At 34.8% G+C, this 19,075-nt stretch overlaps 1 protein-coding gene across 1 annotated transcript in view; it reads right to left on the minus strand.

Moving 5' to 3' along the window:
• LOC145247222 (uncharacterized) overlaps positions 1 to 19,075 on the minus strand; it is a 341,528-nt gene that overhangs the window by 64,417 nt on the left and 258,036 nt on the right. Inside the window, exons 7-9 of the mRNA XM_080108849.1 lie at positions 11,544 to 11,717; positions 9,103 to 9,143; positions 1,173 to 1,320 (exon numbers count right to left, since the gene is read on the minus strand). Of these exons, the coding sequence (XP_079964975.1) occupies positions 1,173 to 1,320; positions 9,103 to 9,143; positions 11,544 to 11,717 (363 nt within the window). The remainder of the gene's footprint in view (positions 1 to 1,172; positions 1,321 to 9,102; positions 9,144 to 11,543; positions 11,718 to 19,075) is intronic.

Raw genomic sequence — 19,075 nt, forward strand, 5'->3', positions numbered from 1 at the left:
TGATTTGAGCCCAAAACAATAAATGTTAAGGGGTCATAATAGGGGGTCAAAGTTTGAAAAATTGACCGTTTTTTTTTCTTTTTGCTCAACATACACCTCCAAACACCCGGGCAACGCCGGGCTTAAATGCTAGTATATATATAAAAAAGAAATATTCTCTGTTTTTACAGCACAGAATTTGTCATCTAAATATTCTTCAAATCAATAAAACGCCACTTTGTATTGATTTGTTGACATTAGAAGAGAAAAATAGATTTTTGGGAACAATTCATTTTAAAATCGGTAAAGCCAGATTTTTAAAAACTTCAAATTTCAAATAAATCATTGATAACCATCTTTGCACTTTTTAAGTGTGTGCATAAACGTGATAATGTCTGTACGGACCAGAAATGCTTAAACAGACGTTGCCCGGGATTGAATGATGATCAACGAATGTTTCACACTCCTATATTTTTATTGTCATCGAAATCGGTGAAATCGACCATTTTTTAAAGAAATCGATTGATTGCTTGTTCTAGTTGGAGACCCATCGCGGCACACCGAAAGAAAGCTTCGTATGCCTCCCCATAGTGACTTAATGCACAATATATATTGCGCTGTAGAGAACCTACTGTTGATTTTATAAAATTATTTTTTATATATTATGGCTTGAATTAAGGTTTAAAATGCAAAATAAGTATATGTCCTAATTGTGCTCTAAGGAGAAACATTCATGTTGAACGTGTCCCTGTTATCTAAAAAAAACCTACTGTTGATTTTATATGCCAGGCCTTTCAGCTTGTATGACAATAAAACTTGCTTAAATGCACTTGTGATGTTAGATTGAATGATATGTTGACTTTGGTCAAAATCGCATGATTCCTTCTTTCATCGGATTATTTCGATTATCGGCTATCGATACCTATCGAAGACATTCCGATAGAAAACCTATATAAGAACACTGCCAGATACATATAGCACATTTGTGTGAAAGTTCATAAAAATTGACTCAACTGTTTCGGAGTCCATAGTGAACTCTCTCTCACACACATTTTCTTTTTATATAATGGCAGATAGATAAATAGATAGATATGTCGTTAGATAGATAGGTCAATTTTATTTTATTTTATATTATTTTGAGTACATTTACCCTTCAAGTAAGTGTATATTGCATAAAAGTGTGCGAACGGTACCTTTTTCTCTTTGACTGAGTTCTTAAATCTGAGTGTAATGAAATTGACGTGATTCGCCGTCTCTTGTTCAATGCTTCGCGCTGTAATGGCTTGAGCCAAGTATTTGTTGACTCGATCAAGCGGCTCCGGTGGTGGAACTGTTGACAAGCTGAAAACAAAAAAAAAAGAAAAAAAAAATGAAAACTAATTGATTTTGTGATGCAAAATCGCAAAATATCAGATAGATCATGAAAATAAAACAAAAGTATTTTAAACATAAAAATTACCAACTTTTCAAGAGTATATAAAATTTAGTAGAACAAGTGAAGCATGCATGGTCCCCCCGTGAGTGTACAATTAACGAGGCATAAAAAAATGACAAAGTTAAGCATCTCCCCCCATTTAGCCCCCAAAAGTCCCCAGGGGACGTCAAATCCTGGTGAAAATGAACAAACGGTGCAGTTTTAAGCCTTAACATATGTAAATTTTAGTTCTGCACCATGCAAAAAAAGAAATGACTTCCATCATTTGCCCCTCCCCATTTAGCCCCAAAAGTCCCCAAGGCATTAACATATTTACATTTGAGTTCAACACCATGCAAAACTGCTAAATAGACATACACAGAAAATTTTAGACAAATATGATAAAATAGTCCCAAAATGGAGTGTTTTTATTAACTCTAAAAGAGCCCCTGGGGCGCACCCAAGAGTTATCGCGAAGTATAGACAAACACAATTATATAAAAATCAGTTAGTTATCACTTTTCAGAAATGATTATAAAAATCCAAGGCATCAATTTTTTTTTTGATAAGCACAAAAGTGTCAATTTTAGCCAATTTAATCCGAATGGCACACCTAGGAGTACAACCAGAGTTTTCCCGGAAAATCTGTTCTGCTACTCTTTTTACTCATATTATGTTTAATGTTTGTGCAAAATTTCAAAAATTCCAAATCGTAGTTATTGAGAAAAGTGCAGACAGACGTATGGAGAAGGGTGAATTTACAGATCCACCATCTTTTTGTCGGGGGACTAAAAGTCCGTCAGAAACTATAAGAAAAAAATGCAAACAAGTACGTAAAAATTGGAAATAAGTACGGCAGGAAAATTAGAAAAAAATATGTTAGGAAAACTAGAAGAAAAAAGTACATTAGGAAAATTAGACAAAAGTACGTAAGGAAAATGTACGAAAAAGCACACTAAAAAAATAAGAAAACAAAAGTACGTAAGGAAACTTTACGAAAAAGCACACTAAAAAAACAAGAAAACAAAAGTACGTTAGCAAACTTGGAAAAAAAGTACGTTAGGAGAATAAGAACAAAAAGGATGCTAGGAAAATTAAAGGAAAAATACGTCAGAAAAAGCAGAAAAGTACGCCTAAAACAGTACGTTAGGGAATTTAAAATAAAGAAGGTCAATAAAATTAGACGAAAAATATATGCTAAAAATATAAGAAAATTAAAAAAACGTCGCTCAGTAAATTTAGAAGAGAAAATACGCCAAAAAATGAGAGAAAAAAAAAAGAACTACAGAAAATGTAAAGAAAACTTTCTGAAAGTAAATTTGAATAAAACACTTACAAAATTATACACGATATAAGATATTAAAAAAAAAAGTAATTTAGCAAAAATAAAAATGTGTGTAAAAAAGCACATAAAAAACAACGTTAGAAAATCAGAAAAATCTATGTCAGAAAAATTAGAAGAAAACATTCGTCAAAAATTTAGACCCCCCCCAAAATGAGAAAAAGTGACGTCATAAAATTAAAAGTAGCATAGTATAGTATCTGTTCTTTTGTCATGATATCATCCTCATAGGCATTACCCACTCCATTTTTATGAGGGTATTGTAGTAGTTGTTCTCTTATCATAAGAACATCCTCCCAGGAATTACCTCCGACTTTAAGGATATTGCAGTATATGTTCTGTTGTCATGAGACCATAAGCCCGGGCATTACTTCCTCCTTTGTTTAGCAGTGTAATATATGTTCATTCGTCATGATACTACCTTCTCATGCATCACTTCTGTCTTTGGGATGTAGTGTAGTATCTGTTTTATTCTCATAAATCCATCCTACCAGACTTTAGTCCATGCCTTAGGAGGTAGTATATAATACGTTCCTTCGTCAAGATATGATCCTCCCAGGCGTTAGCTTCTTCTTTGGTAGGAAGTATTATATAGAATTGTTCGTCATAATAACATGCTCATAGGCTTACAAATATATGTGACCGAAGTTCCTTATCTTTCTTATATGACCATTTTATCATAATACACATTCGTATCGAAGACTGACGCAGATTTTTCCGCCTACTCATTCCAAGATGAAAGGCAGTTACATTTGTCGCAAGTACACATAAATTCATCAAAAAGCTGAAATAAAAAGTAAAAAAAAAACATAAATCTAAATGAAGTGGCAAATGTGTTAATATGAACGAATGCGGCAATTTTGTAAGGTGAGAAAAATTCTCCCTTCGTTTCTAGACGATTGAATTTTATTGCTCTTATTGTCTTCATTTTTTTTTTCTTTTTCCAACTCGATTCTAAAACGATTTGAATGATAAAGAAACCAAATGTGAAAAAATTGGTAAGAATAGCATTGGAACAATTAATGACACTTGCTTTTAAACGAAACAAAAACACAAAACGGCTGAGATTAATTCAAGAAAAAAAACAAAATCAAAAAACAAAAACAAAACAAAACAAAAGCAGAATTAAATTAAAAAGCAACAACGAAGATCCCATTCAACCTGCGCCAAAAAATATGCGTGTGACAGAACAACGAATATACTATGGATCTTTTATGGAATGGTTTCGCCGCAATTATAAAAATGAGTCTTGCAAAAAGAGTAGTCCTGCGCAATGCGCGCATACGCCCATCACCTACTTTTATGAGTCTTAGTTAAATTTGGATTAAAAGTTTAGTATGACTATTATGGTTGAATATCGTTAAATATATATATAGTTAAAGGTAGGATTGTGATCTAAGTGTAGTTAAAGTTAGGATTGTGATCTAAGTATCCACGATGCGATCGATGGGACTCCAATTTTTAATGAATATTTTTAATGAATATAATATACAAGGGAAAATTCATTAGCTGAGCTATTCGAAGAAGTCAGAGTCGAATGTTTTAAGGCCGTGTGTTACAGAGGTCAGAAAATTGTAATCATAACTTTTCCGCTCAATTATACAAATTAGATTTCATTGAATTTGTTAATAAGTGTCGATATTCATTGTTTTTCATATTAGAAAGATAGTTTAGTGAGAAAGGTTGAGAATATTTCAATGGATGCATTGGTTATAAGTGAGAAGACAGAAACGAAAGCTTCAGTCAGTCAGTGTGTGGCTTCCGCGCTTGGTAAGTGTGAGTATGCGTGTGACAGTGTATGACTGCGTGAGTTGAGGATTGCGGAAATTAAATAGAGATGTACTGGCTGAAATATTTTGATCTCAACTGTTTATTAGAAGAAAATCTGGTGTTTTAAATGATTGAAGTAGCCCCCAGAAAGATCATTTTAAATGAATTAAAAAAATCCTCCAATTGGTCCAAAAGATAATTATTTGCTTTAAAAAAAATGAATTCAGGCAGAAACGAGTTTATGCATTTAAATTTTGGGGGTCGAGGTGCAAACATCGGTGCTACATATCTGAAGCGATGTGATCGATACCTAAGCAAAATCTTCGAACTTAAAGCCGAATCGTTTGCATGGTAGTAACGGAACCAGTCATACATGCTGGAAATACGCGAAAAGTCGCATATCTACATGATATAACGTGAGAATGCGAGTTCAGATGAAGAAGCCTCTCAAGGAGCTACCCTTGAATTTGGTCTCCTGTACAATCATGCGAGAAAGTGTCGAGCAAAAAGTTATTACGACCTCGCCTTCTGCTATTATCTGTTTCTTATCAGACCAAACTAGTGTGAAAGATATCCTCCTAACAGCGTCGACTCTTCTGGACTTCAGAGAGTTAAATCAAAAGGTACACCCTTCAAGAGTTCAACAAGGAATGGCAGAACTATAAGGATGGCTGACAAAACAGTCTACTTCTAAACTACTTGAGTGGCTGCACAGAAACCGAGTTTTTCATCAGGACTCGCTGAACAGAGATGCGACAACATAATATGACCTTTATTCTCGCCTTACGCAAGCGTTAATCTTATGATTTTCTGACAAAGCGAAGCACATTTATGCGTCTTTATCTTGTCGTTAGAAATAACAGAAACTTCAGAAAGCAACAAATTGAATCAATCGATTCAATGAGGATTAAACCGCTAATCTCTTTAGTTATTTTGAAAAGAATTTCGATATTATTTTTCTTTCCGTTTTTATTGAAATGAAAGAGTTACTGCACTAAAAAATATAGAAAGAAAGAAATCCCTGCTGTTCTTTTCATGACGTATGTGCTTTGATACAAGAAAAATCAAGTCGTGATCGTTGATTTTTTTTCCTGATTTGTTGCAAGTGGAATTAATGACGTCATCACCTAACGTCATACAACTGTTGTTAATTGGCTGCAACTAAGCCTGTGATCTTTTTTTTTTGTAGTTGTGTATTTTTAAACGTGGGATTTTAAGTTACAATAATTGGAACAATCAAAGAAAAATGTCATACTCGGTTTTGCAAACACACACACACACACACACACACACACACACACATACACACACACACACACACACACACACACACACGTTTGTCAATGTGATCTCACAAATCTCAGCGGCTGTAGGGGTTATAATCAAACAAATGCTTTACGGGTTACTCTTATTTAAATCAACTAGCGGGATCTGTGGAAATTCCAAAGCGAACTCATCCATATGTAATATATTGATGTTGGCATTCTGTAGATGTTCAGCGTAAATGGAGACGCCTTGATATTATTGTTGCGCTTTTGTTAAAACTGCGAAAGTATTTATCTAAGCTAGCAGGGACGCCCGGCGTAGCCCGGTCGGAAAGTACGCTTAAATATGATATTTTAATTTATGCAGATTTCGTATATATTATCACAGAGTCAATTTTCTATCGATTCTTATATATTATAAGGTTGTGATTTTAAAAATAAAAAAAATCTCTCCATATGGCTTGGGTACATCAGCTTGAATCGAAATCGAAACCAAAACTTATATATATATATATATATATATATATATATATATATATATATATATGTGTGTGTGTGTAGTCATCCACATACATTACTGTTTCGCTGTTTCACAACTCATCAGTGCGGCTAGACAGGCAACTGCCTCGAGCCAGGATCGAAACCCGATCGTCCAAATGAGAGTCAAGGTTTCTTACTATTGCGCTATACGGCTGCTGCTATGTGGGTAATGAATAAACACTGTTTTAACATATATATATGATTTGAGTTTCATCAGCTATAATCGAAACCGAAACCAAAACTTATGAAGAATTCTTGGGAAAATTATTTATAAAAAAAATAGATGATTGAGGGCCATCAGTTATACTTGAAACCGAAATCAAAACTTATACAAAATTCTTGGTAAAATTATTACAAGAGATGGAAGGTCATAAACAACAGTCAATCAGCTGAAAAAAGGATGTAAGTGTGACACCTAAAATAACACACACGCTGTCATTTTAATATATAGATAATGCAGCACAATACTTTGAAATACTCTTCCCTCTCTCTCTCTCTCTCTCTCTCTCTCTATATATATATATATATATATATATATATATATATATATATATATATATATATATATATAATTATCCCCACAGCAAACGTCGCAGCTCACAAGAGACATAACAGCCAACAAACCTAAAATCTAAGACTCGAGTTTCGCCCTCATTTTGGGCTCATCAGTTACACACATCCGAAGGTTATAGCTAGTTGCGATGACCACGCCCCTTGTTCGGTTCGAAGTAGGTTCAATCTACTGTCAGATTTCGCTGCGGTCTGCATGATCTGTGTCAGTTAATAGGCTTTCTTGTGTGTGTGGGTGTTTGCTCAGAGCAGAGTAGGTTTCAAATCCTGAGTTCGGATGTATCGAACTGATGACTCCAAAATGAGGCCGAAACTAATCTTAGACTTCAGATTTGTTGGCTGTCATGGCCCTTGTGAGCACCGATTTTGTCTGGCTATAGAAATAAGTATATATAAAATAGATTAACTACCTGGTAAAATTCAGTTATAAGCTACATTCTTCTAGATATTGAAGGTTCTACCTTAAGTTCGATACTAAAAATATAATTGCGAATTACTTATGAATTCTATGGCTTACTGAACGAGATTGAGTAAAGTGGTCCGTTCGAAATTCCATACAGATTTTCAATTTAAACAAACACATTCCGGAGTTCGACAAGATACGCCTGAAGAAAATTTAAACAAACACATTCCGGAGTTCGACAAGATACGCCTGAAGAAGGCCAGAGGTTACATCGAAGAAATGTTATGCGAATAACACTTAAGGCGAGAACAGTAGTCTAAATAAAAAAAAAATACGAATTAAAGCATCCCGTTAAACTTCGGAAGACATAAGGAAGAAAACTGTAACTTTCTTAAAATTGACTGAACGTTTATTATCCTAGTGTTATGCAATGTAATATGAGTATATGTTTTTTTGTAAAAAGAAGATTAGTATTTATTATGTTATAAAGGAAAACAGTGCAAGAGCAACCAATAACAGTCCCAAAATGTCAACAGATCACCTTTGTATCATAATAAAAAAAATTTCCACAAACAAGTTGTACCTCCTTTTAAAACTTCCAAATAATTTGAAGAAATGCACTGATTAACATTGAAAAGGTTTAATTTTTTTTCTGAAATCTGACGCATGTAGAGAAATTATGGAATATATTTTATGAAGTTCATAAGCAACCGGTGTTACAACAAGAAAATACCCCAGTCTAACAGTCTTCCGAACCGGAATAAAAATATTTTGAAATAAACTTCAGTATGCTGTAAGAATAAAATAAAGAAATTGCTAGTCAGTATAAAACATTGATCTGTCAGATTTAATCTATTTAGATCAAAAGCAGAGAATGAAACTCTCTCTCTCTCTCTCTCTCTCTCTCTCTCTATATATATATATATATATATATATATATGCGCGTGTGTAAACTTATCTGTGAGCAGAATTACTAAGAAAAATTCAAAAGAGGGAGGGTGATATCTATTTATGTATGACAGAGGATCAGAACAACATAGTAGGCTGTCCTGATCTGCTGTAACACACACACACACACACACACACACACACACACATACACACGCACACACACGCACACACACACACGTGTGTGTGGCTGTGTGCGTGATCTCTTGTAATGCATATATATATATACGTGTGTGTGTGTGTGTGTGTATCAATTGTGAGATAGAAGGAAATGGAGAGAGAAAGAAAGAAAGATACATAGAGAGAAGAAGCGAGAGAAGTGACAGAAGCACAACGAGAAAGAGTGAGGAAGAGAGAACTGAGACAAAGAAAGAAAAAGACAGCAAGAGAAAGCTCGATAAGGAAAGGAGGATAATGCAGAAAATGTCAAACTGAAATTGATGAAACAAACGTAGTTTATATATATATATACATATATATATATATATACATATATATATAAATATACACATATATATATATATATATATATATATATATATATATATATATATATATATATATATATATATGCAGGATAACCCCCCCCAAAAACGGGCCCCAACTCTAATTAGGCCCCGTTTCTTAGTGTTTTGTCCGAATGAAATGAAACTTTGATCATAACTAGTTTCTTATATTCAAAACATCACATCAAAACACTAGGGTCTTTGACCTTTTTTATCCATTCTACAGCATACGTTCTAGAGGGCCTCCATTTAGCTTTATTTTGGGGGGGGGGGGGTCAGATATATATATATATATATATATATAGAGAGAGAGAGAGAGAGAGAGAGGGGAGTAGATTTAAAACAGTTTTTAAATGCCCACTTACCGTCCTTGAAATGGCTTCCTCATGTCAGATACTAATTTGCTCTGAAAAAAAAAAACAAAAAAAAAAACGAAAATGAGAAAAAATATATTTGTTTATTTATGTCATTCTGTCCTATTCTATAATGCGTGCAGTAAGCAAGGCAGCACTGTAAAACACGCGCATGGTTGTATCTTATTTTTACCTCCTTCCTGCAGGACACGGCGCCTTAGTTTGAGATACAGAAAATAGTTATGCATTTTGTGTAGTGCGTAAAAAGGTGTTTTCTTTTTCGAAGGAGATGCTAATGCAATTTGCTTGAAAACACGGGTGGATACGAGACACCAATGTTGCCAATACTGTAGGTGTAATATTTGAAAGACACTCAATCTATATGATATAGATGAAAATTCAGATGCTGCCGAAGTATAGTTTATTATCTTTCTGGTCTTAAAAAGTAGCATGCCATCAATGGGTTAATAGAAAGCTATATTAGAAAATTAAACAAACGTTTTATCGTCGTTAAATAAGTAGTCAAAATTTTTTCTTAAACGTTGTTTTGGAGAAAATAAACAATGACGTGCTCAAAGAGATATGAGAAACAATTATCATGAATGTCTATCCCTTTTTGTTTCGAGACACTTTGGTGAATTTATTATTGGTAGAAGTTTATCTTAAAGCTAATCTTTATGAAGACAACCCGATTGCCTATTCTTGAATCGAAGCGACACCATCTTATCCCAAATATGGACGACGCTAAGAGGAGAATGTGTCAGAGACAACTTTGCACATCGTATCCACGTGTGTTTATCATTACCAAGATTATTGAACATTGCCAACTGTAACTTAGTGAATACGTTAAAGGTAGACTGAAGTGTAATTGCGTAAATTGGTGATTTTTTTAAGCAAACGGAATTCAGGTGAAAATATTAATACGTCATGGCGAAATTAGTATAAATTCCAAAAATTACGAAAAATGATTCAGTAGAAAAATAATTACAAGTAAAAATACAATTTAGTGGAATTATCGAGTTTTATTGTATGTTTTAATGTGGAAGAGTTGTGCGACCAATTCATTATGACAGAACTGATTTATCTTCCTTGACTTAAATTGATTTAAACTAAGGGATCGCCATTTTAAAACAGAATGTAATTGTGGATGATTGTTTTTGTTAAAAATATATCTAGCACATCTTCTAATAGATCATTTTTCATAAATTTTAGAATTTATACTAATTTCGACATGACACGTAAGTACCTAATAATGCTTTTCGCTGGAAATGCATTCGTTTAAATTCTACACAAGCACTGAGTGAAGTTTATTTGCGCCAAATATGATTGGATTGCAGAAATGATTGCAATTTTTTTTCCGGTGACAATTTTGGGATTTAATGTGTGGAGAGGTACTATATATACCCTAAAATTTAGATTGCGTTGTTTTCTTTCCTGATTTATGATATCCGTTGTAATATCTCTTCGTTTGTATACATTATCTTTGATATGGCCCCCATAGATAATAATTTTCAGTTCTTTACGGTAAGGTGGGTATAATGTCATTCAGTATCCCGCCTCTTACTGATTAGACGATCACTAAAGTGCCCTCGCATATCACTTAATGGTGACAAAACAAAGACTACTAGATATTTTTGATTAAAACTTGATGGTCAAGTAAGGCATGAACTGCACTTTATTTGTACCAAATGTAGTTGGATTGCAGGAAAGATTCTCAAGTGACCCTCCCCTCCCACCAAAAACTCCTATGGAGTCGTTAATTATAACGACTCCATAGGAGTTTTTGGTGGGAGGGGAGGGTCACTTGAGAAGAGTAGTTCAATTCGATAATCAAACTTTTTTTTTATATAAGAAGATTGGACGTTTAATAGATGAAGGATCCTTTCAATATTGGGAGAAAATGTATACCCTTTGTAAGGGTCTCTGCACACGTAATAGTGAAGCAAGGGTTGGCCAATCTGCAACCACATCTCTCACTACTGCTTTATTACAGCGGCAAGGAGTGCAAGAATACTGGAAACAATACCGAGATAAGCACAGAGAGTAGATAGCACCTCGTATTCCAAAATGATCACTCATTTTGGTACTAATCAGGGTGGATGTCGCTTAACCGTGATCTAACGAGAAACACACACACACACACACACACACACACACACACACACACACACACCTCTTGAGTTGCCTTTGCTTGATTCTAGTGGCAAGAAGCGTAAAAACAGTCGGAAACAATACACGGAGAACCCATACAGCACTCGGTATTCCCAAATTACCACTCATTTTCTTACTGACCAGGTTCGACGTTGCTTAAACGTTAAGAACTGATATGCTAACGTGATTACTCCGTGTATATAATCAATCGATTGACGGACAAAGCCTCTGAAAGCCAAGCTGACGAGGATTCATCTGGAAAAAAAAAAAGAAGGAAAACGAAAATGTATTTAATGTCTTACCAGTTTCGACGTAGATTTCTCATCGACGGGCGACAAAAGGACATTAGAGAATGGAATCTCTGCGTTGAATTTCACGGATTGCATTAATCGCATCACACAATTGGAGACATTTCGGAAGGACAACTTTTTCGGACGTAGTCCACCGAAACCTCTGTCGAGCAAAGTGTTCGGTTGCTGAAAAAGAAAACAAGAAGACAAATAAGAAATAAAACAAAATACGCATTTTTTAAAAAAGAAGTACTTCTAATATAAATAGCACTTTCTCGGTTTGTTTGTTTGTTTGTATTTTTAATTTTTTTTTGCAAGTAAGATAATGCATAAAAATTTCCGTTGTTAAACGATGATGTTATAGATAACAGATTCTAAACTTTAATCTGAATAAAAAGGCGAAGGGCCATGTCTGTGATTAAGTATTTTAATGAAAATAATTATCTAGACATAACACAATACATCACGACAGAAACAAAACCACGGACCTATATAGACACACACACCCCAACAAGAATAATACATGATACGCGGTCCTCTCCCCTTGGTTTGTTTTTGAGCATCCAAGCACATACTCCATCATACGATCTTTCTCTAGTTTTTCTTCATCTTTTGCTTCTCTTTCCTGGTTTTCACTTTCTCTTTTTTCTTTCTCAATTTCCTTTCTCCTCTGTCGTTTCAATTTTTTGCTCCCCCCTCCCCCCGATAAAAGGAGGATAGACCTGTAAATTCACTCTTGGCCATTCGTCAATTCGTCTATTCGTCTGTTCGTCCGTTCATCTGTCCGCACTTTTCTCAATAACTACGACTTGGAAGTTTTTGAAATTTTGCGCAAACATTAAACATATGAGTAATACAGTAACAAAACAGATTTTCTGGGAAAACTCCGGTTGCCCCACCACTAGGGTGCCTTTCGGGTTAAATTGGCTAAAATTGATACTTTTGTGCTTATTAAAAATTGATGACTTGGATTTTTATCAAACTTTCTGAAAAATTGTATCTAACTGATTTGTATATAATTTTATTTGTCTATACTTCGCGATAACTCTTGGGTGTCCCCCAGGGGCTGTTTGGGGCTAATAAAAACACTCCATTTTGGGGACTATTTTATCATATTTGTCCAAAGTTTTCTGTTTAGCAGTTTTGCATGGTGCTGAATACTAATTTAATTGTGTTAAAGCCTTGGGGACTTTTGGGGCTAAATGGGGAGGGACAAATTATGGACTTAGTCATTTCTTTTAATGCATGATACAGAGCTCAAATTTGCATATGTTAAGGCCTAAAACTTCACCGCTTGTTTATTTTCATCAGGATTTGACGTTCCCTGGGGACTTTTGGGGGCTAAATGGGGGGGGGGGGCGAAAGTGCTGAACTTCGTAATTTTTTTATGTGTCTTGTGCACTCACGGGGAACCATGCATGCTTCACTTATTTTTCCTTTATCTTCCACATGAACTTGTCCGCTGTTGATGATAAATACATTTCTACTACGTTTTGTAAAGCGATGCTACTTGGCAGACACAAGCACTTTATTTTTACGTGTGCATACAACATTTACTTGTGGAAGATCGCTCCTTCTATTTACCCAATAAAAATTCTTATAGGTTTACTAAAATATAAATTTTCGTCCACGATATAACAATATTTGTAAAATGTTATGTGGGGGATCACTGGCTTATTTGCTTGACCGCGATATATGTAGAGAAATAATCAGTTGAATGCTAATGTTATGCATGTTTTTAGTCAGTCTTTGTTTTAATGTACAATTAAACAGAAAGATAAAAATAACCGACTAGTTTACGAATGAATTGAAATGCATTATGGTCGAATTTAATATCGTAGTAAAATCATTTTTGAAGATATAGGGTTACACACAGATTTGTTGGTTGCAGTGTGTGTGGCTTTCGTTTCCCACACTCTCTATCTGGTACAAGAACCAGTACTAAAAAATGAAAGGCATTCAAACATCTGGGGCATGTAAATACTAGCAGAGAAAACCTCATCTAATTAGTGGGAGATTTAAAAATAATTTGAAAGAAGGAAATCATAGCAAGTGCTCGGCTGAGTTCCAATCCATACCCACCCTTCAGCAAAACATTCACAGCAAGCACTCGTCTAACTACAATCAGTGTCGACAATTTCCCACACCCTTTATCGGTGCCTAGATCTAGACGCAGATGCCGTTAACAAAGTTTCTTTCTTTAGAATGGCCGCCTACTGCAGGCCTGCTTTCCAGCTGACTACAACATAATCGTTTACAAGTCCAATGTAAACAAATTCTTGTGGAACTGTCCTCTTACAGAATCAAATTCTAACCAATTTCAATCACGACCGATCACTACGCTGTAGTGACCACTGTTGTCTCACTGACCAGTTTACGCTCATTAACCATTGTTCTCGTGTTGCCTTCAGGCCTTGATAACTAGCGACTTCCTTGTAAAAAACAATTTCCAATACTAAATTAACCTGAAAGATTCATCCGAAATTTTAAATGTTTATCGGCGATATAAAAATAAGGGCAAGTAGAACGGTATGTGATAATAATATGAGGAAAAGCATTGAATTAGAAAACAATAGTTAATTAATAAGATGTTCTTTTGCAAAAGTGACATGCAAATTAGTCAGCCATACAACATCAATCACATAGACATCAGCATATTAGCAAGATAGATTTGGTGTTTTTATATCACTGTCAGTGTAATAAATGTCCCGACTTTATAAAAGCCAAGTACGTCCAAGGATGGAATACTGTTGCCATATCTGGGCAGGAGATGCTAAAAACAGCCTATCCTGCCTTGACAGAGTACAAAATAGACTTCGTGGCTTAGTGGGGGATGCCCTTTTCTCTACCCTGCAACCTCTCTCCCACAGAAGAGACGTTGCGAGCCTATCCTTGTTTTATCGTTATTTCCATGGCAGGTGCTCATCTGAACTCCAATCTCTGCCCCCCCCCTCGCAATCTTTCACGAAAAACACCCGTCTAGCTGAATCCACTGTGAAAAATTTCCCCCACTCTATATCTGTGCCTAAATCAAAACGCGGATTCCATGAACAAATCTTCTTTCTTAGAACTGCACGCCTGTGGAACTCTGTTCCGTCTGCCTGCTTCCCACCGGACTACAACTTGGATGTGTTCAAGTCCAATGTTAACAAATTCCCAATGAACCGCCCCCTTAAGTAAACACTTCATCAAATCTCCACACTAACGTAATGCATTTGCAATAACCCTTATCCCTGAGTGGCTTCCGTGCCTTGATAAGTGCTGATCACTGTGTAAAAAAAAAATCAATAGCAAGATGCCCTATTTGCCATAATGGCAAGGCTGTTTGTTTGTGAGCCGGGAGACCACGGTTCAATGTACGGTCGAATCAGACCAAAAACAAACAAACAAACAAAAAAATGGTACCGTCTTGCTAGACACTTATCATTATAAGGTAAAAATCAAGGGTAAGTGAAGTAATCCTAGAAATCATAGCATTCTCCCCTACATCTCGATATAGTAGTTAATGAAACGAGAACCTTCGGGTCGTTCTTAACTATGGTCGCCCGCTTTACTCTTATCTACACATTAGTATACGTGTGTATGTAGTATTTTTATGTGTATGTTCAGAATTGCGCCGTGGAAATATCATGACGACATTTTCGACCTTAGTTATCCGGTAGAGATCCGAGCGGAAACTTGTGTGAGACGTGAGTCGGATAACTGGAAATAAAATATTAATGCAGCAAGAATAAACATCTTTGAAGTGGTGAGTTGGGGGGAATTGTTTATAAAGTTATGAAACCTGTTTTGAAAACACCCAACCGGAAACAAGTGTTTGCGGCGAAAGAAGCGAATAAAATGTCAAGCGTGAAAATCACTCGAGCATTTACGTTGACTTAATTGGTCAATAAGTTTGAAAGGTTAGAAAGGTTAGAGAACTAATTGGCTTTTCATTGTTAATTGATATTTTAGTATTCTTAGCTCGACTGAGCTGCAACCTATGCCTCCTCTGCAAAACATTCACAATAAACACTAGTCTAACTACGGCTACTCTCTGTATGTGCCTAAAGCTAAGCGCAAATTCCATAAACAAAGTTTCTCTCATAGAACTGGAATTGCTTTCCAGCTGACTACAACATGGTCGTTTTCAAATTTAATGTAAATAAGTTTTTGTCGAACTTCCGTCTTTAATGATCAATTTCTAGCCAATTTTCACCACTACCGATTATTACGGTGTTGTCTCACTGACATCCTAACACTCATTAACCCTTAACCTCGAGTGGCTTTCAGGCCTTGATAAGCGGGGTCTCTCTTGCAAAAAATAGAATGAAGTTATGGAAATAAAATGTAATCATGCATCTAGGGCGTTCAAAACAAATTTGACAATTTTTTCAAGAAAAAAGGTAAAACATCGGACCTTGACCAATTGACGTCAATGATCCAAGCCAAGATACCCATTGACTTGCCAGAATATCGTGGAACCTTTTTTTCTTTTTTTTGGTACTCTTGCATATTTTGACCCAGATTTTCGGGAATTCCTGTCAAGCATTGATTGGGCGAGACCGGCAATCATCGGTTTAAACCGAGCGTTGTTTAAATGTTGAAACGCTAAATCGATCTTTTATTTTTCTTTTACATCACCCACAAGGAGGGCTTTTTGGTGAACGTACCAAATCGCAACGCCGAACCCTCCTTGCAATAATAAACAAATATATTCTGCCGGGGACTACAGTCGTATATCCGACTGTTCGAAGGGTCTGTAACAAAGGAGGAGGAGAAGGATTCCACTAACCACCTGGCAGTGAATCATAAGTATGCATTTTGTAGACCCCGCGACGAAGACAACAACTAACCACGTCGAGAGGATGTGGGAAGGAAGCAAAACAGCGGAACAAACAGGAATGCGGGACCAACCGGGAGCTTCTGAGTACATGTGGAGACATAAATTCGGAAACGATCTTTTTGTCTCCATGATAAATCACATTTCCAAAAGCTACCCGGTTCTTGAGCCGCTTTCTTCCACTTTCTCTACCCCCATTTCCTTCCCTGTTTGCCGTCGATAGCTGTTCAACAATCGACTGAAGTAAAAGATCCCTACGGAAACATCTTCATCTCGAGAAAGTTCTTTCACCGGCACTGAACAGCCGTAATAAATAAATAAATAAATAAATAAATAAAAATAAAATAAAAATATTAAGTTTTCTTGAAAAAAGAAAGAAATTATTCCTGTACTTTCAGCTAACAATCTACGCTTTTGTAAACATGTTTTTACGTATTTTCTTAAAAAAATTATACAAAATTTCTGTGGAAACACCCCCCTACAAAAAAAAAAAAAAAAAAAAAAAAAAATGACTGAACAAAAAGTCTTGAAAGAAAATAACAAGAAGAAGAAACAAATTTGTATTTACGCCTAATAACTTACGGTAACAAAGTAAAACATTCATCTTTTCTTGAAGAAAAAAAGGAAAAAAACAAACTTTTTGGTAATAAATATTTTGCAAAAATAAATAAATAAATAAATAAAATGAATAAAAATATTTTAAAGATACGATTTTTTGTTATTTTTGATTATTTGCATTTGTATTTTTTCTCCAGTTTGTTTGTTTTTAAATTAGCCCATGTCTGTTCCTACGCTCGGCTTATACCGATGATTGCCGGTCTCGCCCGATCCCTGTTTGACGGGAATTCTCGAAAATCCGGGTCAAATTATGCAAGAGTACCTTTTTTTGCTGCTTCTCAACAAATTTCGTAATGGAGTACAGTTAGAACTCCTGCTGTGATCCTTCCTGCTAGTGACTGATTCAACATCTGCTTTATTATCTCCCTGAAATGGTTATCGACTAAGCTCCAATCTTTGGTCCCTCATAGTATGGCATTCACAGTAAGAACTCGTCTTAATATCACAACTGAAAAAACTTTCCCTTTTTTTCTTTGTGTGCCTAGTGTTAAGCGGAATTTCCATGAACAAGGTTTCTTTTCAAGAACTTTCCAACTTCGGAACACATAATTACGAGATTTCTTCTCTACAAACTGCATAATTGCCTGAAACGCAGTATTGTTGTTCACGGTGAAAAGTTTTTGGAACGAAACACTCTTCATGAAAGTTTCGGTAGATCTTAAGTATACACACAGAAAAAAAAAGAAACGTTTCTCGCAATGGTTGTAGCTAGATGATTTCCTTGCGAAGGGGTTTTCTTTGAATGTTTTACAGGGGAAAACGTTTCATGGAATTATCGATAGTCTCGGAACACTAATATAGCCCTAGCAACACTTTCACTATGAATGTTAGCAAAAGTGGAATCGAGAAAACCAATGCAAACCACAGATTAAAGCAGGTTTAAAACATTCAAATTCAAAGCTTGGAGTAAAGTGTAGGATCTGTTCTGATGATACGTTATGTCTTTACTCTCATCGCTTAGTGAGAGAAAAATCCTTCGAGACCAAGAAAATTTAATTTTTGTTTCAATCCAGTGCTCGATTTTGGGGATATGTATTTTCACCACATTAAAAACGGACCTTTTATTAACTCTGCACTCGTCGAGAGGCAAGCAATTACGAAAAAAGAACGCCTTTAAGCAGTGTTAAATTCTAATGAAAAGGTTTTAAAAAAAATCATATATATATATGTGCATATATGCATATATGTATGTACACATATGTATATTTATATATATAAAAAAAGGAAAAGGTCTGCCTTAAACCACTGACCTAGTTCTAAAACAGATCCTTTGTTCGATAAATACATGCCCATTGGCTGATAGGAAGGGGCGCGGTGGATACTAGAAAGCTGATTGGCTAACTAAAATACCCAACAGAAAAGGACCATATACAAACGAGAAACAGCCACAGAATTCGCGCATAAGCCTGACGAATCCTAGAGTGGATGAAACGCCGAATATTCAGTGTAGCTTAATCGCCATATATATTTTATAAATTATTATATATATACATATATATATATATATATATATATATATATATATAAATATATATATATACATATATATATATATATATATAAATATATATATATACATATATATATACATATATATATATATATATATATATACATATATATATATATATATATATAAATATATATATATACATATATATATACATATATATATATATATATATATATATATATATATATATATATATATATATATATATATATATATATATATATATATATATATATATATATATATATATATATATATAAACGTTTATAAGCATTTCTTGGTTTCTCGTGACTAGAAAATATTCTGATCCGATTGTCCCCCGACTAAGGTCAAGTTATTTTCTATATTTCTAGAAATAGCTTCATTTTTTTTATTTGGCCGATTTTAGACGCCGAATTGGAACGTCCATTTCTGTATTAACTTCCTTAGCATTAGATTTCCTTTGGGGGGGGGGGAACGACCTAAAATATTGACATCGATTTTTATTTTTTGGAACATTTTTTATTGGAAACAGAATAGTTAGATGCAGTCACCATTAGAGAAGAACTTTTAAATCAAAATCTATTCGCCTTCGATAAGAACTCTCCCCTC

Source organism: Euprymna scolopes, chromosome 25 (genome assembly GCF_053919585.1).
Source record: "Euprymna scolopes isolate OS-2025 chromosome 25, ASM5391958v1, whole genome shotgun sequence".
Taxonomy (NCBI): Eukaryota; Metazoa; Mollusca; class Cephalopoda; order Sepiida; family Sepiolidae; genus Euprymna; species Euprymna scolopes.